This window comes from Coenobita brevimanus, chromosome 5 (assembly GCF_032717465.1).
Source record: "Coenobita brevimanus isolate Jiangsu-jjx chromosome 5, ASM3271746v2, whole genome shotgun sequence".
NCBI lineage: Eukaryota > Metazoa > Arthropoda > Malacostraca > Decapoda > Coenobitidae > Coenobita > Coenobita brevimanus.
Window position 1 is genome coordinate 17,078,400 of NC_136958.1, and position 24,930 is coordinate 17,103,329.

General features: G+C 39.8%; 1 protein-coding gene across 1 annotated transcript in view; it reads right to left on the reverse strand.

Annotated features, from left to right (window-relative positions):
- LOC145398406 (cytochrome P450 2L1-like) overlaps positions 1-24,930 on the reverse strand; it is a 115,174-nt gene that overhangs the window by 36,656 nt on the left and 53,588 nt on the right. Inside the window, exons 10-12 of the mRNA XM_080271286.1 lie at positions 14,475-14,619; positions 8,912-9,092; positions 8,494-8,545 (exon numbers count right to left, since the gene is read on the reverse strand). Of these exons, the coding sequence (XP_080127412.1) occupies positions 8,494-8,545; positions 8,912-9,092; positions 14,475-14,619 (378 nt within the window). The remainder of the gene's footprint in view (positions 1-8,493; positions 8,546-8,911; positions 9,093-14,474; positions 14,620-24,930) is intronic.

Consider the following 24,930-nt stretch of genomic DNA (forward strand, 5'->3'; position numbering starts at 1 on the left):
ATACCATAAGTAAATAGGTAAGAAGTTGTTGTTGTTGTTGTTGTTGTTATTATCATTATTATTATTATTATTATTATTATTATTATTACTGTTATTATTATTAACAAAGAAGAAAAGTACATCATGGTGGGATGAAGAGGTTCAGAAAGCAGTGGATGAAAAGAGGAAGAAGTGGCTACAGTAGTTACAGAACAGGAGTTCAATTGAAATAACAGCTGAATATATTGAGAACAAGAAGTACGTAAAGAGACTAGTGAAGAAGAAAAAGAAAGAGGTAAATAATGATCTAGGAAGGAAAATGAATGCAATTACTCTGAAAATAGGAAGTAATTCTGGAAAGAGGTTCGAAATTTTAATGTAGAGGTGACATTGGAAAGAAATGTGAATGTGTGAAGGATGTAAGTGTAGATTATTAACCCATGGGAATGAAGCAAGGACCAGATGGAAAGAATAATTTGAAAGCCTAATGAATGGGAATGGGGAGAGCAGACCCACTGTAAACATGGCTGGTTTTGAGGGTGTGCAAAAAGAAGGAGATGTGCAGAAAAGGAATGCAGTGATGGGAAACGTGCAGAACGCTGTGAAACGGCTAAAAAATGGGAGAGCAACTGGGGTTGATGAGGTGTATGCAAAGATGAGTAAGTGTTGTGGAAAGAGCGGAATGAAGTGCTTGTTGGAGATATGTAAGAAGGCATGGATGAGTGAAACTGTGCCAGCAGAGTGGAAAAAGGCTGTGATTGTACCCCTGTACAAATATGAAGGTGAGCGAAGTGAGTGCAAGAATTATCGTCGCATAAGTTTATTGAGTGTGGTGGGGAAGGTATATGGAAGAATTATTACAAATGAAGTAGGAGAGATATCAGAAGTCCTGGTAAGTGATGAACAGGGTGACTTTAGGAATAGCAGAGGATGTGTGGATCATATATTTGCAATGGGACAGATAGTGGAGAAAGCTTGTGAAAAGGATTATAAGGTGTTTATGGTATTCATGGATCTGTAAAAAGCATGCAACAGAAGACAGAGAAGGACCGAGGAAGGTTTTGCACATTCAGTGTTGACGGTAAGCTGATAGATGCCGTCAAGAGTTTTTGTGATGGTAGTCAAGCATGTGTACAGGTAATTGGACATCTAAGTGCATGGTTCATGATCGGTGTAGGTGTGCGACAAGGTTGTGCGCTGTCCCCATGTTTGTTCAATATACAGTATATATGGATGGGATGATGAGAGAAGTATAAACATGAGTAATGGAGAGGGGGATGGCTTTGGAAATGAATGGTGGTGGACGGAATATCTCAAATATGTTGTATGCTGGTGATGCAGTACTGCTTGCAAATACCGGACACGAGCTTAGTAGCCTAGTGCAAAGTTTTGCTAATGTCTGTGAGCGTCGTGCCTTGAGAGTAAATGTACAGAAGAGTAAAGTGATGGTGACTGGGAGAGGTGACTCCCAGTATTATGTTGCAGTGAATGGAGAGAGACTGGAAATGGTGAGAGTTACATGAAGGAGTGTTAGCGCCAGCTTCAACAGATGGATGTGAGACTATGGTGTGGTAAGAAAATGAAAAGTCAAGAGTGAGTGCAGTGAAGATGGGACTGCTGAGGAATGTATGTGCAATACAGAGAGTGGATATGTGTGATTCGTGAAAGATGTGGAGTGAGGAAGTCTGTGGACACCAGAATCAAAGAGGGCGTACTGAGATGGTATGGTCATGTGGAGAGAATGGATTACAATAGTGGTGAAAAAGGTATATCCGAGCGAATTTGAAGAACAGAGGAGACGAGGTAGGCCAAGAAGAAGGAGGAGGAATGTGGTGGATGAGTGAGTGAGGAAGAGAAGTACGTTAGTTGGTGAGGCTGGGGGAATGACAAGAGATCGAACTGGCTGGATGAATATTGTAAGGAGAAGCGCATGGTCAGGAAACTGGCACCCCTTGTTAACGTGACAGCATCCGGACTGACCCTATCGGACACATTTATGTGAAGCTACAGTACGTGTTGAATGTTTTTGGCGCATAAGATAGAGCCAGGATTTCGGGGACTTGAATGGTGAGTGAATGGAAGAGTGGCCCACTGGCTTGGGCAAATTTGGGCTCAATGGACGTTGCTCCTCCTCACCCTGCCCTAGGGTGAAAGGAGGCCATGATGATGATGATGATGATGATGATTACTATTATTAATATTATTATTATTATCATTATTATTATTATTATTATTATTATTATCATTATTATTATTATTATTATTATTATTATTATTATTATTACTATTGTTGTTGTTGTTGTTATTGCTATTGTTGTTTCTTTAAATTTTTCTTCTGCTTCCTCTTGAAATAATATGAGTAAATCAACGAAAATATGGTAAACGTGAGACTGAATATGGGTTGGAACAGAGCTCAGTTGCTTCACACAAACCTAATCTAACAAAATAATATCCCTAAGGGTGATGTAGCTGCTCGTATAAATCTATCTATCTATCTATCTATTGCCAGACGCCTCAATCCCGTTTGGGGTGGCCACAAACAAATCGCCTCTAAGTCGCCCTGTCCCCCGCCATTTCACTCCCCTGCTCCCAACTCACACCCCCCTCTCTCATATACCTCTCCACCCCATCTCTCCATCTCATCCTCGGCCTCCCCCTCCCTCTTTCCCCCTCCACCTCACTCACATACACTCTCTTCGTCAGTCTTTCACCCTCCATCCTCTCCACATGGCCAAACCACCTCAGTGTGTTCCTCATAACGCTTCCTATTACATCCACATCCACACCACAACGCTCCTTTATATCCTCATTCGTCAGCCTGTCTCTCCATGTGACTCCACAGGCTCCTCTTAAATAACTCATTTCCACGGCTCTCACTCTTGACTTGTGTCCTTCCAACAACGTCCAAGCTTCACTTCCGTACGTTAGAGTTGGTATCACAATACTGTCATGTAGTAACTTTTTCACTTCCATGCTCACTTCCCTGTTTCTTATCACTGCTTTCAAAGAACCAGCAACCTTTCTTCCCTGCTGTACCCTTTCAAGCACTTCACCCTCCAAACCTCCATCCTTACTCATCACACTACCCAAGTACTTAAAGGTACTCACATATAAATGACTTCTGTAATTTCGTATTATATTTCCGTTAGCGATTTATTCTGTACACTACATCCGGGCTTCTTGTGGTATTGATGCAATCTATACAGATAGTAAAGTGATATAAACAACATAGAAGAATATGAAAATGCAACAAGCAAAATATTCCACAATGGAAAATGTGTAATGAAGTGTAAGGGTGGTATTTTGAGTGGTACAGAAGGTTGTGTAGCAACTCTTCCTTATTGACTCATTTAGTATAAACCACACTAATATTTTATTGTATGTTATCTATAGCCTTTATATCTACGTAAATTGCATCAATAGCAAACACAGGATACTGAGCAGAATAAATCACTAGGGAAGAGGCGTTACAAAATTCAAGAAACTGTTTAAAAACTCCTTCTTCAGTAACCTAGACTTACTAGGATCAATGTTTCCCGCCATGTCAGTTATTTCCTCCCATTATAGGAAACCAACACATCTCCATCTCCGTCTGCAGAGGAGGTGGTGATTTTCTTTCCATAGACTTTCTCAAAGACAGATAGGGTCTTTACTAACTGATTTTGATTATGATGTTTTCCAATTCGCGTGTCCTTTCCCTGTTTCTAGATCCTGCTCATCTGGAATATAATAATAATAATAATAATAATAATAACTAATGATAATAATAATAATTTCCACTCTTACTGTATGACAGTTATATATTTAATATGTTCCTTGTTTCACACCCTATGCAATGTTGATCATCATCATCATCATCGTGAGTTTTCCTCCTTATGATCAGTAATATGCTCTGCCATTACTCCACGCCTCCACAACGTTCTGCTTTATTTTTATCTTAAACACGGGGCAAAAACATTTAAAAGCTTCCAGTATCTTTTTCTTTTCATTAAGTCCAAGATGTCCATTTAATTTAATTGAGAGTATTAGGTCGCTTTCTTCGTTTCGGTATTTGTAGAAGTGCGCTTGAGGATTTTTATTTTTTTTTTTTTCGGAAATGATAGTCATTGACTCTCTCTCTCTCTCTCTCTCTCTCTCTCTCTCTCTCTCTCTCATTTGTGAGCAATGCCAGTCATTTTCCTTTAATAATTTTCACTTCTCTGGTACGAAGCTAACATTTCATTTACAGGTCCTCTACTTATTTATTAATTTGGCTTCGTAATTAGTTATTTATAACTGGAAGAGTGATACTCATCTTCCTCCCCTCATCAACTCATCTCCTTAACACCTTTATGGATCGGAGAATTCTAGTCTTCTGTTCCAGTTATCACCAGACGAAGTCATTCAGTTAAGTGTGAGTCATGCTAGCCTGGAAGTGTTACTAATGCCATCTTTAAACCTCTTATGGTCGAGACAGCTCTGGTATTGTGTTTCAGCTAAAGCTAGATGATTTTTTTCAACAAAGTGGGTCTCGAGAGATAATGTTGTCCCCTTTTATTAGGGACACCTCCATCATTCTGTACCAACCAAAGTCAGACGATTTATAGAGCTACGACTGACCCTTAGAAGCCTGAGATTGTAAATACAGTATAATGTATAATATCATTCTTCCTCGAATCATGATCATTGTTTAATATATCACGTCGTTCGATAACTGGCAAAGTTTCTCACCCACCTTCTAAGACGGTGAGAGGTAGGTTGATAACTACTTAATATCCACTTTTTTTTTTCCATCAGCTATTGTTTTCGTATCAACAGTTTTCCAATCTGCGGCCAAGGATGGAGTGGATACAAAAGTTAAGCATTTGAATATGCATACGAATGTTTCTATGGTCTAAGAATAACACTACGAATACAAAGAAGTACTGTGAATTCGAATGCAATTTTTTTTTATGCAAGAAAGAAGGAACCAAAGGCCAGGAGCCCGCAAACCGTTCCTTCCGAGAAAAAAAAACAACACAAAAAAGAGCCAAATTCAAGATCCGTTCATTTAATTTCGAGATGCCTGGACACACTGCGTTTGAAAGACTGGAGATCATAGGAAGCAGGAAATACAGACAAAGGGAGACAGTTCCAGAGTTGACCTGTTGCACAAACGAAGGACTGGGAGTAACGGTTAACTCTAGCATTAGAGAGATGACAGAAATGGGATGAGAATTTATTGCTAAACGGGTGCTACGCACCCGTCGTAGAGGTGCAGGGATGCAAGCAGACAGTTTAAAGGAGCAGTGACCATTGAAGTAGCGATAGAAAAAGAGATAAGGATGCAACAGTGTGGCGAAGAGACAGAGTACTTGTTTAAAATACTCATAAATATATGGGCACTGATACAGTCATAGCACAATACATAACTTATAGGCATTAATATAGCCATACCACAATATGCAATGGTTATAGACAATAATATAATCATAGCACAATAAGTAACACTAATACAGTATGTAATATGCAGGTGGATATGTTTAATGCATCAGGAATAGAAGCACAAACCTCCCCTGGCCCAGACTACTAAGAGCGTCAAACACATGTTGTATATCAAACACAGGATATAACTCATGGAAGCCAGTTAGCCACGTGATGGAAGCATGCTAGACACACACACACACACACACACACACACACACACACACACACACACACACACACACACACACACACGTCAGCCAGCCGGAAACAGGCAGTAATATATACCCAGAAATCAGGTGTAGAAGACAGTAGGAGAAAGAGACTGGGGAGAGTAGGAGGAGATTGGGATGAGTGCAAGATAGATTAGACGACTGGCAGCCAGAGATTAGCTGTCACTCTGACAATCAGTGGGTCATTTCCCTCTGTCCTTCACATAAATGCAGGGGTAGGCAGTGAACAATATAAATGTGTCACAATAAAACCCCTTAACCCTTGAGTGTCACTACAGTACCTCGCCTGCACTTACGATACAAGCTATTCAGAGGGGAGAATGAGACCAAGACTACCTCGAGACTACAAAGATAAAACCCACAAATACACAGTTTCCATAATGACAGACAATGCTCTCCAAAAGAGAGAGAGAGAGAGAGAGAGAGAGAGAGAGAGAGAGAGTCAATGACTATCATTCATGAAAAAAAAAAAAAAAGTCTTCTAGCCCACTTCTAAGAATAACAAAACGAAGAAAGCGAGCGACCTAATACTCTCAATTAAAATAAATGGACATCTTGGACTTAATGAAAAAATAAAGATACAGGAAGATTTTAAATGTTTTTGCCTCGTCCTTAAGAAAAGAATAAAGCAAAATGTTGTGGAGGCGTGGAGTAATGGGCAGAGCATATTACTGGTTATAAGAAGGAAAATTCACGAAGATGATGATGATGATGATGATCGTCATGATCATTGTACTACTGTGCATAGGGTGTGAAACAAGGAGGACTAAATATATAACTATTATACAGTTACGGTGGAAATTATTACTGTTATTATTATCATTATCGTTATTATTATTATTATCATTATTATTAATGTACTCCAGATGAGCAGGATCTAGAAACAGGGAAAGGACACTCGAATTGGAAAACATCATAGTCAAAATCAGTTAGTAAGGACCCTATCTGTCATTGAGAAAGTCTATGGAAAGAAAATCACCACCTCCTCTGCAGACGAAGATGGAGATGTGTTGGTTTCCTATAATGGGAGGAAATAACTGACATGGCGGGAAACATTGATCCTAGTAAGTCTAGGTTACTGAAGAAGGAGTTTTTAAACAGTTTCTTGAATTTTGTAACGCCTCTTCCCTAGTGATTTATTCTGCTCAGTATCCTGTGTTTGCTATTGATGCAATTTACGTAGATATAAAGGCTATAGATAACATACAATAAAATATTAGTGTGGTTTATACTAAATGAGTCAATAAGGAAGAGTTGCTACACAACCTTCTGTACCACTCAAAATACCACCCTTACACTTCATTACACATTTTCCATTGTGGAATATTTTGCTTGTTGCATTTTCATATTCTATGTTATTTATATCACTTTACTATCGGTATAGATTGCATCAATACCACACGAAACCCGGATGTAATGTACAGAATAATTCGCTAAGGAGAAGGTATTACGAAATCACGGAAGTCATTTAGAGGAGCAGCTACATCACCTTTAGGGATATGTTATGTCTGTTAGATTAGGTTTTTGTGAAACAGTTGAGCTAAATCTAACCTACTATATATTCAATCTCACGTTTACTGCATTTTCGCTGATTTCCTCACATTATGGTAGAAAAAGGAGAAGAATAATTAAATGAAACAACAACAACAATAATAATAATAATAATAATAATAACAACAACAACAATAATAGTAATAATAATAATCATCATCATCATCATCATCATCCGGACCTTCTTTCCCACCCTAGGGCAGGGTGGGGAGGAGCAACGTCCAGATAGCCCAAATTTACCCAGTCCAGTGGTCCATGCTCCCATTAACTCACCATTCAAGCCCCCAGAATCCCGGCTCTATCTGATACGCCAAAAACATTCAACACGTATTGCAGGCTCACATAAATGTATCCAATAGGGTCAGTCCGGACGCTGTCGCGTTAACAAGGGGTGCCAAATCCCTGACTATGCGCTTCTCCTCACAATGTTCATCCAGCCAGATCGATCAATTGTCAGTCCCCCAGCCTCACCAACTTCCATACCTCTCTTCCACACTCACTCATCCACCATATACCTCCACCTTCTCCTTGGCTACCTCGCCTCCTCCTTCTTTCAAATTCGCTCAAATAGTTCTTTTTCACCACTATTGTTATCCATTCTCTCCACATGACCATACCATTTTAGTACACTCTCTTCGAATCTGGTGTCCACAGTCTTCCTCACTCCACGTCTTTCACGAATCGCATTCTATCCACGCTCTATACTTCACATACATTCCTCAGCAGTCCCATCTCCACTGGTCCCACTCTTGACTTCTCATTTTCATACCACACCATAGACTCACATCCATCTGTTAAAGATGGCACTAACACTCCTTCATGGACCCAGGTATTTGAACTCTCTCACCAATTCCAGTCTCTCTCCATTCACTGCTATTATATCCAAACATCACACTGGGAGTCACCTTCTCTCTCAGTCACCATCACTTTACTCTTTTCTACATTTACTCTCAAGGCACAAGGCTCACAGACATCAGCAAAACTCTGCACTAGTCTGCCAAGCTTATGTCCGGTACTTGCAAGCAGTACTACATCATCAGCATACAACAACTTTGAGATATTCCATCCATCACCATTCATCACCAACGCCATCCCCCTCTCCATTACTCGTGTTTTTACTTCTCTCATCACCCCATCCATATATGCTGCATACTGAACAACCATAGGGACATCACACAACCTTGTCTCACGCCCACACCGATCGTGAACCATTCTCTTAGATGTCCATTTACCCCTACACATGCTTGACTAACATCATAAAAACTTTTGACGGCATCTAGCAGCTTACCGTGTACACCGTGTGCGCAGAACCTTCCTCAGTCCTTCTCTGTCCACTGTTACTGAAACAATAAGTTCAGCAAAGGGGGATGGTCAGAAGTTAGTCTCGAGTGCTGACGAAGCGAAAGCACCAAGTCTCCCTGTCATCAGTTTTCCACCCACCGTGGGAGTACCGCCCTGTTTGACTGGTGATACAGTCGACTAATTGTGCATAAAAATGGTTTACCAGCGACCTTACTGAGCTACAGTTACTTATGACATTATGAGTGAATTATGGGGACAGTTTTTACCCAAGAAGTTAACAGTACGAAGTAATTGTTGACTTGGACTCATGTCGAACATTTAATACTCAAAATTTGCCCCTAAAAATTTTCACATTCCTTATGACATCCCGTACGTCATTCTGCTGAATGGGTTGAGAGTATCACCCGCGAATAGCAATAAGGACGTCTTGGGTGATTGGTGTGTGGAAGAGTGGCTTGTTGGGGTCATGGCCAGGGTTGACGGTCTTGCCTGGCGGTGCAGCGACACTGAGGCTTTGGAACACTGTCGTTGTGAAAATGAAAAGTTCCATTCGGGCCAGAGCCTCGCCCGGGCAGTTGCGCTTCCCTGTGGTAGAAACAAAAAAAGTCACATTTTCAATTAATAGAGAATGAAAGACCATTAAAAAAGAGAGAAAGAAAGATCTCTATAACCAATGAAATACCACTAAAAAAGGGGGACGAATGACCAGAAAAGTAGAGAACGAAAGGCCACAGAAATAGAGATTGAAATACCACTAAATTCTGAGAATGATAGACCACTAGAATTAGAAAACGAAAGAACACTAAAAACAGAGAATGAACGACCACAAAAAATAGGGAATGAAAGACCACTAAGAACAAAGAAAGATCACTAAAAACAGAGAATGAAAGACCACTAAAAACAGAGAAGAAATGACCACTAAAAACTGAGAATCAAAGAGGACATATCAAATTTCTTAACGAGAAGATCGAAAGAAGTGAGCCATCTCTAAACAGGAAGTCATCTCCAAACTCCCCTCTTTAGATCTTATCATTAAAGTCACATTGATTTCATAGATTAGAAAATATATTGGTATTTTCCCTCCCTTGTCGCACAAGACTGATCAAGCCAATTGGTTCTCTTTAGTTATTCTGAAACTACCAGTTTATATTTTATTTTGTGACATGGCACGAACTTTTCGGTCACAAAATGCATCGTTTAGAACAGAATAGCCCAAACAGTACGATACAGAAGGTACTACTAAAAATAAAAAAATGTGTAACAGTTAATCCTTTATTATCATATTCTAGGCGTTAAGGTCTGAAGTGAAGCTAAGGTAGTCCAACACATTTCTGTTTATGTGGCCAGCCAAGTAACCTTGCTGGCATTATAAATATTGTACCTCGTTCTGCTAGAACTTTTGAACTCATTGATTTATCTATTTGTCAGTCTACTGCCGGAAGTCTAAATCCCGTAAGGGGTGGCCACAATCATGCTGCCTCCACGTCGCTGTCTTCTGCCATTTGGTTGCCCTTTCTCCATCTCCCACACCCCTCCCTCATAAATTTCTGCACTACATCCCTCTAGATAACGAACAACACACTGGTGATGAAGCTAAGATGGCAAAAGTTCTTCACGTCAGTATTTACAACAGAAAGTATGCATACAATTCTTGCAGTTTCTCCAGTTCCTATAGAAGATTATAACATAATCAATGACATTACAGTTACTAAAAGTGATCCATCACCTGCAATTTCCATGACGGCTTTTCTATGCTGTACAGTACGGTGATCCTTCTCACAGTTACCTGCCGGCTTCGGCTAGAGGGTTTGGTGGGTAGAATGGGGGGGCCTCCTGCTATTCTATCCTCGTCTTCAGCTGGTAGAGTAGTTTTGTTAGTTATAACCTTCCTTATACCAAACAGCAACCAAAAGACCAACAGGTCTGTTGCTGCTTGCTTTCCTTTGTACTCCTTTGAACTCCATTTCATCTTTGGTCTCCTCCTCCTTAACGGTCTCTCTCTCTCCTCCTCTCTCCCTCCACCTCACTCATATACACGCTGGTAGTCAGTCTCTCAATCTCCATCCTCTCCATATGGCCAAACCAGCTCAATAGTACAAAGCGATAATAGATAAAATGCTCGACTTTGCAAGAACTTCATTATCGATGATGAGGGGTATTAATGCTTCCTCGTGAGTGACAGAGCAAAGAATTATCGTCGGCAAAATGTGTGTGTGTGTGAGGTGGTGGAAGAGGGAGACTGAGGATGAGATGGTGGGAAATGGAGATCGAGGATGAGGTGGTGGGAAAGAGTGACCGAGAATGAGGTGATGGGAGAGGGTGATCGAGAACGAGGTGGTGGGAGAGGGAGACCAAGAATGAGGTGGTGGAAGAGGGAGGTGGAAAATGAGGTGGAGGGAGTGGGTAGAGAGGTAGAAGCATATGAGTGATCGAGATGGAAGGAGGGCAGCGTAATGGCACTGGGGAGGGCGACAAGGAGGCGATTTGAACATGACCACCCCCTCCAGGATTTAAGCATTTGGCTATAGATAGGTACAAGTTTTTTTCTTATTCTCTAGGTATGTGGTTGTATATCAGTAGTAATGGGCACAATATTTTTGCGGCACGAAATTTCTAGGTCATACTGTCGAAGCTACCCTTTAGAGTATGCGGTATCAGATACAGATAGAAAGCTATGCTTGACACACACACACACACACACACACACACACACACACACACACACACACACACACACAAAAGGCTAGGGAAATATGAGAAATAAATCAAGGCCCCTGAAAGTAACCTTCCAGCGTGTAAACACTGTAAAAGAAATACCAAAAAATGCAAATAAACTTATGGAAAAAGAGGATTTCAAAAATGTATGGATAAAAAGATGCCTAACTCAAGAGGAACTGGGATTACTAAAAGAGAAGAGGGAGGAGGCAAAAACAAAGAAGGAGGGAAGATCAGAGGAAGAAAGGAACACATTTTTTTACAAAGTAATTGGATTGCAGGTTCAAAAGTGGTACATAATCAGGAGAGAATGAAAAGGAGGAATGTAGTAGACCCAAGTCATGAAAAATATGTTAACAAGATGATTATGTTGATGTACTCCAATGTAGATGGAATGATATCTAAATTACTAGAGATGAATGATTACATTAAAGAAAAGGAACCACATATTGTTTGCCTAACTGAAACAAAATTAACACCAAGGATATCAAACGATTCCCTAAACCTAGAGGAATGCAATTGATGGAGAAGAGATAGGAACTTTTAAAAAGGAGAAGGAATGATAATATTAACAAAGAAAAATCTGCAAGTCAAAGAAATAGAACTAGATTTACCCTCACATGCAGAGCTGATCGCAATAGAGATTAGTACGTCTGAAGGGAAAGTAACTGTGGCAAATTTATATATGCCACCCAAATTAAACATTTGGGGGAAAGGCGAATATGAAGACCTGGCAGAGAACACATTTCAAAGTTTAAGAGCATTACTACATACAATGGAGGAGAAATCTGAAAGAATTACACAGTACAAACTGAAGATTTCAATACAAATATACAGTAAATGATAATACTCTAGATATAAAAAGCCAGAAAAGCTGTTGGGACCAAAAGCTCCTGGACCATTTGCAGGAGTTTTTCGTACCACAACATGCAAAAGAAACCACCAGGAAAAGAAGACTTGACGTACCATACATATTAGATCTTATATTTACGAGGCTAGAAAATGACATTGACAACATTATATATCACTCTCCATTCGGCAAAGGCGACCATGCAGTATTAATTTACAACATGAAGATTGCATGTGACATAGTCAACAGTAATGAAAGTTACCACAAGAGCCTTAACTACAAAAGGGGCAACTATCATGATCTAAAGAAATACTTCTTAGAAATAGATTGGGAAAAAGAGTTTGGAGGACAAGATTTTAAATGTTATATATAGAAAATTCAGTGAACTTTATGAACTACGAGTCCAAAATTTCATCTGTCGGCACAAAGAAGCAGAATTGATAATAATGAAATGATTTAATAAAGAATGTAAAGGAGCAAAAGAAAAAAGGGGACTTGTTGTGAAAAAGATACAGAAGACACAGGCAACAAACGAATACACAAGAATATGGAGAGAAACCCCAAAACAGCTTGAGAAGGACATCATAAACAAAAGTCGTGATCAACCAAAGCTATTTTACAGCTACATCCGAAGCAAAACCAAACTAAAAGATAAAATACAATCCATTACATCTGAAGGGATCCTATATACACAAGAGAAAGATATTTGTGAAGCACAAAATAAGTATTTCCTATCAGTTTTTAAAGAAGAAAAATTTTTGAGAGGAATGCAAATTATGGAACATGCATGCCCAAACAAATTACGAGATATACAAATAAAAAAAAAAAAAAATACAAGAGGAGTTAACAAATTAGACAAAGGAAAAGCAATGGTCCAGACGAAATTTCATGTTGAGTGCTACATGAATGTGCAAAGGAGTTAAGCAGACCATTATCTTTATTATTCAAGGAATCCTTGGGTCAAGGTAAACTACCTGATATTTGGAAGAAAGCAAACATTTTCCCCTTATTCAAGAAAGGGAATAGACAAAATCCACTCAACTACCGACCAGTATCACTAACCAGTGTTGTAAGATACTGGAATAGCTGATAAGAAAAGTTTGGGTAAACCATCTAGAAGAATATAATATGATTACAGAAAAGCAATTTGGTTTCAGAAAGGGGAAATCATGTGTTACTAATCTAGTAAGCTACTGTGACAGAGTTGCAGAATCATTATGGAACAGAGAAGGATGGGTGGACAATATCTATCTAGATATCAAGAAAGCATTTGACAGAGTACCACACCAAAGACTTCTAGGGAAACTGTACCGTCAAGGAGGAATCTGAGGCAAACTGTACTGTTGGGTGCAAGATTTTCTCAGAAAAAGAGAAATGAGAATAGTACTAAGAGGAAATTAATCACCATGGAGAGAAGTAACTAGCAGAGTTCCACAGGGCTCAGTGCTGGCACAAATTATGTTTTTAGTGTATATAATTGACACAGATAGTAACATTGGAAATGGAAGCTATTTACGCAAGTTTGCTGATGATGCAAAAAATACAGAGAAGAATTACTAACACAGACTCTTGTAAAGAGCTACATGAAGAATTAAATAAACTTCATGAATGGAGTAATACATGGCAAATGGAATTCAGTGTGGACAAGTGTCATGTCATCAAGTTTGGGAAAAGTGGGAAAAGACCAGATTGGGATTATAAGTTAGGAAGTAAAACCCTATACACATCAGAAAGAGAGAAGGACTTAGGTGTGATTATCAATAACAGACTATCTCCGGGTGACCACATGAGTGAGAAAGTAGGGAACATGCATACACTGCATGCAAATATGAGAATAGCATTCACATACATAAATGAAGACGTGCTAAAGAAGATAATATCATCTTTCATCAGACCAACCCTGGCGTATGCATCAGTAGTCTGGAATCCTCATCTCAAGAAACACATAGATAAGATAGAAAAAGTTCAAACGCCCACTACAAGATGGGTGCCAAGCTTAAGGGATCTAAGCTATGAAGAAAGACTAGAAAAACTGCATCTGCCAACACTACAGGATAGAAGGAAAAGAGGAGACATGATTATACTATATTAATGCATTTCAGGGAAGGAGAAAATAGACATAAATGAATATATGACCTATGGAGAAGCATCATCAAGAGGACCCTTCAAAAAACTGCATAGATAGAGAAGCGAGAAAGACGCAAGGAAATTTAGTTTCCCAAATAGGGCAATTGATCAGTGGAATGCACTACCGAGTGAAATAGAGTGGGCCAAAGCAACTCATAAATTTAAGGAGATGTATGATAAAAATGGTTTGATACACGGGACAGTTCGAGCTTGACTCATTCCTGTAAAGATAAAATTAAGTAAGAACAGTTAGGTAAGAATACACAGACACTTACCAATGCTGAACGGTAAAAATCCTTCCTTCTTGCTGGTAAAGTGTCCGTCCTCATCAATCCAGCGTTCAGGCAGGAATCGGTGAGGGTCCTTCCAATATCGGGGGTCGTGGTGGATAGCCACTTCTACAGTGCTGAGAATGCTGCCCTGTGACAATAAATAAATTTGGAAAACCGAAAAGAAGGTCATGAGTATCATTACTAGTAATCCTGGTATTAAAAGTTTAATAGAATGTAATCATGATCATTATTCATCCAGTAACAGTATATGACTGATGAAAAATTAACAGAATGTCATCACCATCATTATTATTCATCCTAACATTAAAAGATGAATGGAATAACAACAGAATTATAATTATTCATCCTGGCATCTTTTTCCAACTCAAGGATGTTTGAGGTAGAGATCAGAGAACAAGGAAAGAGGAAACCGGGAAGGGTGAGCATTACCAACAGCAAGTCCTGCAGTGGACCAATTTTCTCAATATACAAGCTCCCACAATTCTGGCTCTACCAAGCAGACCTAACCATTGGCACATATTATCATTCTCTTTATCGATGTGCTTTACATAACCTTCCAGATAATCAACTCTTCTAGAATGACTGTAAATTACCACTAAAAAGAAGCAGTGCGAAGGCAAAGAAGACCCCTCCCTGGCAGTCATTTTAGTGCTGATGTATAAACACAACAGGATTTCTAGTCAAACATGCCACATATCAAATTTGGAGTAAATCAAGTGAAATTATACGATTTATGCCAATTTGAAATTTTAGGCCTGACACACCTGACAATGACCCCCCAACCGCTAACTGGGGGGTGACCCCCTGATCTAATGAGGTATGTTATAGGATGCAGATTTGAAAGATGCACCTGAAGGTTTTGGTTTCATGTCGATATGACTAAATTGAAAGGAGTTATGGTTTTTTTTTTCACATTTTTTTGGGCACCCCAGCTCAGGCCTTGGCCCAATTTGGCCCAAAATTTAATTAGGTGATCAGGTCATAGCTCATCATCCCAGTAATTTTATTGAAAATCGCACCAGTAGCTTGCGTGTAAAGTTGTTAACAGACAGGCAGACAGACAGACAGACTGACAAACAAACAATTTGACAAATCGAGTGAAAACAAAACCTGTCCCCGAGCCTCTCCAGGGAGGGGACGGGTAAAAATCGTTTATTTTAATATCACGAAGATGCCTAACCCCTTTCAGTTCAGTTGCTGGACAGGTATAATCAGACTGATGTGCTGATTTGACCAGTAACCAAAAAACTCATTCCTACCCTATAACTAAGGTTCACCGAATCTTCCGCAACCGCAACGTAGTACTAAAGATGTAGGAATGGCCCAGAATAACTCAGCTATTGTAAGGCTGCACAAATATAATAATATGATTGAGGTGGTGGAAGAGTCGGTACAAAAGTGGTCTGGAGTCCCAATGGACGCGAGTTCGAATTCATTCCGACTGGGTCAGCGAACAGTTTAAGGATTTGAACCTCATTAAAAACAGACTTGACTGATTTACGAGAAGAGCCGCCAACATGTTGTGAAAGTACCCTTTGCATGTACTTAATATGGATAGTGGGTGTTAGCCCTGAAGTGGTAATTAACAAGTGGAGGTGTATGGTACAGCTCCGTTCAGAAATTCGTACTACACCCAATGTGGAAGGCGCTAGTCTCGGCCCCTCCTTCCCAGACGACAGGTTACAGTTTCGAACCTCCCACGAGCAACCAGAATTTAGCTTGTATCAAAGCAGTGTCATTCGCTCACCGACTGTTAAATGAAATGAGAATTTTATTTTCATACTCGCAGGTATCAGTCAATCTTACTGCTGATTAAATGATGAAAGTATGTTTATATTCGCCTGCCTTAAAAAATATAGTACAGTACTAATAGTAGAAATGCACATAACAGAATATAAGAAGTTCGGCTATGAATCAGTGTGATTAGGCGAGCTAGTGAGCTATCACATGTCTTACTCCCTAGACACGGGCATTATTTCAGCTAACCATCTTAGCTCAGTATCTATGACCTGTTCTACTGCTTCAAAGAAAATCCAAGCAGCTAAAAATAATTTGTATGCAGTCAAGATCTTCAAACATTTAAGAAATATCAGAACAGTTAAAACTCATATTCATACTCAAAACCAGATGAAGACGATTGGTGGAGTCTGAGGAATAATGGAAATCATATGTTTTCTGATGAAGTAGCCTACATGATGTTTCCCTTACATAACTACATAACCGTCGGTCTCTCTCTCTCTCTCTCTCTCTCTCCACACACACACACACACCACTGTTCATCTGAATTCTCTGCTTGCATCTCTCCCCCATTATGACTGAAACGAGGCACCAGCCTTGCCCCATCCTCCCACCCACTCTACAATGCAACTGTTAACTAGTAATCTGTCTTTCTTGTATACGACTTTATTTTTTGGAATGTCTTAGGATGTCTTCTTCCAATGCACAGTGCCCCATTATTTCAAACACAGTGCGTCCAGGCATCTCAATGGAATAGAAATTTGTGTGTTTACTTTCATTGGAAGGAACTGACAGGATTTTGATTTATGACGGTCACATACAAATCAGTCCTAGTCATTCTAAGAACGAGACTTCAGTTCTCATCTCTTGATGTATAGCTGTTGTTGTTATTGTTGCTGTTGTGTAACCCTGGTCTGTCTGGTCAAGCAGAGCCATGAACCACAGTCAAGCAATCGCCTCTGCAGGGCTGTCCCGTGCAGTGATGGGGTGAAACCAGGATATCTGGCCTTAAGCTGCATTTAGTCTCGCTAAGCCACTAGCTTTATAGGCAGTAGTTTGTTTAGTACAACAGTTGCCCTTGTAACAATATTTTCATATATAATTTATTTTAACACAAGTATGCATACTCGTAATGTTATTCCAAACTAGATTTTCGGCATTGATTTGTATTAGCGCCATATTTACTAATAGCGAATACTTTCATACACTGAGGTGGTTTGGCCATGTGGAGAGGATGGAGGGTGAAAGACTGACGAAGAGAGTGTATGTGAGTGAGGTGGAAGGGGGGAGAGGGAGGGGGAGGCCGAGGATGAGATGGAGGGATGGGGTGGAGAGGTATTTGAGAGAGGGGTGTGTGAGTTGGGAGCAGGGCAGTGAAATGGCGAGGGACAGGGTGACGTGGAGGCGATTTGTTTGTGGCCACCCCGAAAGGGATTGAGGCTTCTGGCAATAGATAGATAGAATAGAATACGTGCATGTCAGAAAGGACGGGAGCCCCTCGAAGAACCACCCAGGCTGAAGATTCTGTTCTTGTCGCGGCAGCAGAGCCAACTCCCCTTACGAACGCGGTGCCCATAAGGGACAGTCTTCAGTTAGATGTGTCTGCGCTGACTGTCAGGCGAAGGCTGCATGACGCTGGTATACATCATAGAATTCCAGCAATGAAGGAACGCCTGGCACAACAACACAGAGAGGGGAGGTTAGCCTTTGTTCAACGCTACTTCCAGGAGAACCTAGACTTTTGGTCGCGAGTCATCTTCACGGATGAGAAGTGTTGCTCCTTCACCTCGCATGGTAGGGTTCACTGCTGGAGGAGAAACAACACCAGGTATATGATTTTACCATTTTTATTGCTGATAAAATTCCGTACTCTTATTGCCCCCCTCCAGGCTCTGTCTTCGTTGCAGTCATCTGTTTTCTATCACTCTGTTACAGTGATTAACCGATATTCAGACTTTTACGTATGTAATAGGTCAATACTGAAGCTGTCTTCCGCAGTCTGCATACCCCTCCATCCTTGATTTCCAGTCTTTTAAAGGTAATATGACCAGGCATCTAAAATAATCAGGATCCGTTATTTTGGTCTTATTCTGTTAATATTGTCCTGGAAAAAGATGTGATTCCTTCTACTCTTTGCCTGTTTTCTTTGCATAAAGACAGTGCCAAGAAAAAAATGTGATCAGCACTAAATAATATAAGGTTAGGGGGACATGTCATCACCTAGTATTCTGTCTCATGGCTGCAGTTATCAACAACAAAAAAAAAGTAAATATATATTTAACATGCAGATACAAGAGGGTCAACATTTGTGATGAGGCACGATCGGGTCACGTTACCTTTAACATCTGGGGATACCTGACTCTGCATGGCCTGGGTGACTTGTCCAGCAACGAGGGGCGTTATACTGCTGACCAGTATGTCCATATCCTGGAGGAACGTTTCCTGCCATCTTGACGCGCAAAGGGATTTCTGTTCCCAGATGGACCTATTATTTTCATGCATGACCGGTGCCCCATCCACACAGCACGTGTAGTATCGCAGTGGTTTCAGAGATAAGACACACTTCAGATCTTAGACTGGCTCGCCAAAGGGGCTGATCTAAATGTAATAGAACACGTTTGGGCTGAAATGGTTAATACCTGGCAGCCAGGAGACGAGAGGACAAGAAATGAACTCCTCAACCACGTCAACGCCCAGTGGGAAATTTGCCGGCGCAACATGACTTCATCCGCGGCCTTGTACGCTCCATGCCTGACAGGTTGCAAAGCAGTGATTGAGAAAGAGGGAAGCTGGACTCGATATTGATGTGAAAAGTTAGGCAACTGTTATCATTATATGAAGGATATGTATACATAGATAGATAGATATAACAGAGATACAATAGAAAGATCGATATAATAGAGATCCAATAGAAAGATCGATATAATAGAGATCCAATAGATAGATATGATAGATAGATATAAGAGATAGAAATAATATACATAGAGATAGAGAGATAGATATTAGAAAAATAGATATAGTACAGATAGATATAACAGACATAGATGTAGATAGATAGGTATAATATACATAGATAGATATAATAAAGATATAGATATGATAGACTGCAGATAGTTAGATACGGTATACATAGACAGCTATGGATATAATATAGATACTGTAGATATAGATATAATATAAATAGACAGATATAGATACAATATAATATATATATATATATATATATATATATATATATATATATATATATATATATATATTATCAGCCGTTTGAGTTTCCACTGCAGGACCGGCCTATCCCTACCGAAGTGGGGACGATACAGCCAATGTATCTCTAAAAAGTGGCATAGGCTGGCTAATAGAGATTGTATGTAGGGTGAGATGTGCTTGTAAGTGTAATTGTTGTGTTGGAGTGGCTTTGGATGTGTGTGTGTAGTCTGTAAACCAAGTGTACTCGGCCCGCGCAAGCCGTCTGGGTGCAAGCATACTTTAGTATGTGACACTGATTCAACCACAGCACCCCTTGTGTCCGCCAATGCAGTACGTGGCCAGGAGAACGCTCCCAAAGTTTATTACCCTGGCGGGGCGCGAACCCTCGTTCTTCAGTGTACGAAAAAGCACATTTTACCACTGTACTACAGAGGCTCATATATATATATATATATATATATATATATATATATATATATATATATATATATATATATATATATAGAGAGAGAGAGAGAGAGAGAGAGAGAGAGAGAGAGAGAGAGAGTAAAAAAACAAATAAAAATGAAATTGTCTATTTTTGTTAGAAAACATCTATAATTATCCTTATATATTTTCCACCGCCTACGCGAGGCAAGATCACTCACACGTAACAAATATAATGTGTTCCTTGGCCTTCCCACACAAACAGGACGGATGAAGTAAACTATTTCAGTGTCTTTATCTCCATATGTGACTTGTTAATGTGTCGGTGGTGGTGGTCGATGGTCGCGGCGGCGGCGGCGGTGGTGATGGATTGTGGGTGTTGGTTGGTGACGGTGGTAGTGGTGGGTGGTGGTAGGTGGCAGAGACGGTCGTGATGGTGGCTGTTGTTGTTATTGTTATTGTTCTTGTGTGTTTGTGTTTACGTTTGTGTGTGTGTGTGTGTGTGTGTGCGTGTGTGTGCGTGCGTGTATGCGTGTGTGTGTGTGTGTGTGCGCGTTTCAGTGGGAGAATAGTCAGCTCACAAATCACTTACTGATTCATATCAGACTTCTTCCTTTCCCTATATTTGTGTATTGTAACTTGTTATTTGTATACATATTTTCATCACAGCCGCAATTCGTCCGCGTATTTCCTTCCTTAATAGGTAATAATACTTGCCAATATCTATATAAATATCCGTTTCATCTCAAATTTCGCATTCGTCGTGTGACTGAAACTGTTCTGGTACTTGCTGCTCTGTCTGTGGTGGCGAGAGGTTCGTGGTATTAACATGTCGTCCAGAAAGAGCGGACCGAGGCTTGAGCCTTCCACTTTGGGTGTAGTACGAACTTCTGAACGGAGCTGTACGTAAAAGGGACTGCTGGGCATCGGGGAACAGGCTGTTAAACTTTTTCCCAGAGTCGGACACACTCTCACACACACACACACACACACACACACACCATCAGTACTACATCTTATATTTACTAGGCAAGAAAATAATATTGACTATAATGTATAACCCTCCTTTCGGCAAAAGTGACCACACAGTATTATTTCATGATTGAATATAACAGTTAATAGCAATGAAAGCTACAAAAAGAGCCTTAACTACAATAAGGGCAACTATCATGACCTAAAAAATACTTCTTAGAAACAGATTGGGAAAAGAGTTTAGAGGACAAGATTTAAATGTTATATAAAGAAAATTCGGTGAACTTTATGAAAAAGGAGTCCAGAAGTACATCCCACAGCAAAAAGAAGCAGAAAAGAAAATAAAGAAGTGCTTTAATGCAAACTGTAAAAAATCAAATGAAGAAAGAGATTTGTTGTGGAACAGATACAGGAGACAATAGTGAACGGGCATATAACAACTATAAACAGGCAAGAAAAGATTATACAAGAATAAGGAGGGAAGCCCCAAAACAGTTTGGGGAGGACATCGTAAATAAAAGTAGTGATCAACAGAAGCTATTTTACAGCTACATCCGAAACAAAGCCAAAGTAAAATATAAAATGCAATCCATTACAGATGAGGGGATCACCTACACACAAGAGAAGGATATTTGTGAAGCACTAAATAAGAAATTTCAATCAGCTTTTGCAGAAGAAAATAATTTCGAGAGGAAATATATGGAACATGCATGCCCACACATACTACCAGATATACAAATACCAGAAAAAGAAATACAGGAGTTAAGTAAATTAGACAAAGGAAAAACAAATGGTCCTGATGAAATTTCATGTTGGGTGCTACATGAATGTGCAAAGGAGTTGAGTAAACCATTATCTTTAATTTTCAAGGAATCCTTGGGACAAGGTAAACTACCTGATATTTGGAAGAAAACAAATATTTTACCCTTATTCAAGAAACGGAATAGACAAAATCCACTCAACTACCGACCAGTATCACTAACCAGTGTTGTAAGCAAGGTATTAGAAGCGCTGATAAGAAAAGTTTGAGTAAATTATCTAGAAGAACGCAATTTGATAACAGAAAGACAGTTTGGTTTCAGAAAGGGAAAATCATGTGTCACTAATTTGTTGAGCTACTATGATAAAGTAATAGAAACATTACAGAACAGAGAGGGATGGGTAGACAGTATCTATATAGATTTCAAGAAAGCATTTGACATAGTACCACACCAAAGACTTTTATGGAAACTGTACAGTCAAGGAGGAATCTGAGGCAAACTGTATTGTTGGATGCAACATTTTCTCAAAAAAAAAGAGAAATGAGAACAGTACTAAGGGGAAATTACTCATCATGGAGGGAAGTGGCCAGTGGAGTTCCACAGGGCTCAGTGCTGGCACCAATTATGTTATTAGTGTACATAAATGATATAGACAGTAACACTAGAAATGAAAGCTATCTAAATATGTTTGCTGATTGTGCAAAAATACAAAGGAGAATTCTAACACAGACTCTATAAAGAGCTACAAGAAAAATTAAATAAACTTCATGAATGGAGCAATACATGGCAAATGGAATTCAATGTGGACAAGTGTCATGTAATCAAGTTTGGTATAGGTGGAAAAAGACCTGATTGGGATTATAAGTTAGGAAGTAAAACCCTATGCACATCAGAAAAAGAGAAGGACCTTGGTGTGATTATCAATAACAGACTATCTCTGGCTGACCAAATCAGTGAGAAGGTACGAAACATGTATACACTGCATGCAAATGTAAGAATAGCATTCACATACATAAATGAACATATGCTAAGAAAGATAACTTCATTCATCAGACCAACCCTGGAGTATGCGTCAGTAGTCTGGAGTCCTCATCTCAAAAAACACATAGATAAGATTGAAAAAATTCAAAGGGTCACTACAAGATGGGTACAAAGCTTAACCCGTCACGTTCCGAGCTATTTCGCACCTCCGACACCCCCCAATCCTGAGGTATTTTCCAAAAAAAATTTTTTGGCTAAAACCTCCGCTTTTGGTGAGAAATATCGAAATTTCATAGAGAAATCGCTCACCTGAGGTTTAAAATACTCAATCCAGGTAGCAGTACCTGACTGGATTTTCTAACAGGCTGGCACCAAAGAAAACGAGTTCTATGGGAGGGTAACTATGTCACACCACTCATAAACGGTATTTATTTATTTACTTGGTACGAATTTAAATGTAGTAGAAGAGTATATTGGTTTTCAAACAGTAATATAGTCATTATAAGCATTGTTTCACTCACTAACTCATCACCATACCTGACCTTCTTTTGCCACATTATCTGATCATCATTTCTGACTGTTTCTTCCTCTAATGCTATGTAAACTTTGTCCTGCACATTGTCATCGATTGGGGAATCACTCTGGCCCTGAATGTCTTTATTGGCCAGGTCACTGGTAACAGGTGAATTGCTGAGACAATGGCGTGCGGAGGGGGGGGGAGGTTATGCGGTGTAAGGCATTGTCCCTACTTGGCATCTTGTAGAGGTATAGAGGAAGGTTTCCTGTGTATACGCACGAAAAATAATGCGCGAAAATTGAAAATTGTGCAAATTATGAACCTTGCAATTGTGCGACGTACCAGTATGTCGACGGGACTGGCAAATACAAAATGTTGCAATGTACCCATACGTCGATGGGACAGGCAAATACAAAATGTAGAAATGTACCAATACGTTGACGGGACTTCTCGGGTTAAGGGATCTAAGCTACGAAGAAAGACTAGAAAAACTGAATCTGCCAACGCTACAGGAGAGAAGGAAAAGAGGAGACATGATTACGCTATATAAATGCATATCAGGGAAGGAGAAAATAGACATAAATGATTACATAACCTATGGGGATGCATCAGCAAGAGGACACTGCAAAAAATTGCATAAAAAGAGAGGCAATGAAGACGTAAGGAAATTTAGTTTCCCAAATAGGGCAACTGATCAGTCGAATGCACTGCTGAATGAAATAGTGTGGGCCAAAACAACTCATGAATATAAGGCGATGTATGATAAAAATGGTTTAAGACACGGGCCAGTATGAGCTTGACTCATTCCTGTAAAGGTACAATTAGGTAAGAACAATTAGGTAAGAACACACACACAAAAGTCACAGGACATATCTCTGGTGGGTAAATCTGCCATAAGCAAAATAAAGTTTTGTATGCATTTTTGTAACTGGGTGATTTCGTGGTTCAGTCCAGGGCAAAAGCTGGCCTACCATTCCACTGTGTCTACTTCTCAACTGGGGCATGTCCATCACATTCCTCCCTGGTGCATCATATCAAAGAGAATCATCTATAGACAGAGAAATACACCAGCCTTCTCTCAGTTTAGGTATTATAACCTGAAGATTGATTGATTGATTAACTGAATTAAAACTGTCGTCGCAGTTAACCACCAGCACCAAACTACATGCACAGTACACACTACACTTCCTTTTCAGAATTATAAAAGAAAAATGGCGTCCAATAACCAAACCTCGGAGTCCCCAGGGGATGGGGGACCATAAATGCCCCCACTGTCTGCTCCTGTCCAGGTGACGACTCAGCGAGCTGCTTTGAACCACTGTTTGACTCACTTCTTCATTTCTGCAACATTCGTAGCCTTTCCTCTGACTTTCTGTCTGCTGACCACCACCTCTCCTCCTTTAAACCTCACCTTCTCTTTCTAACTGAGACTCAGCTGTCTGAGGCAACTGACAGCAAACCCTTTTCTGTATCCTACTACTTTCTCTATACTCATTTCAAAGCCAAAGGTGGATGTTGTGTATAAATGTATGCAACGACTTATCTTGCTTTCATGTTCCTGAGCTTGATTTTTCTGAATTATCTACTCTTTGGCTTCGGCTTTCTTGTCATTCTCTGACTAAATATATCTGCACTGTTTACTTATCCCCTAATTCTACTGACTGAAAAATTCTTCGACTATCTTACCTCAATGATGGAACACATCCTATCCATTTCTCCTTTCTCTGAAATCTCCATTCTAGGAGATTTCAATTTTCACCACCACCTTTGGCTCTCCTCTCCTTTCACCAATCCACCTGGTGAACAAGCCTACATCTCTTCTATCCTTAATGAC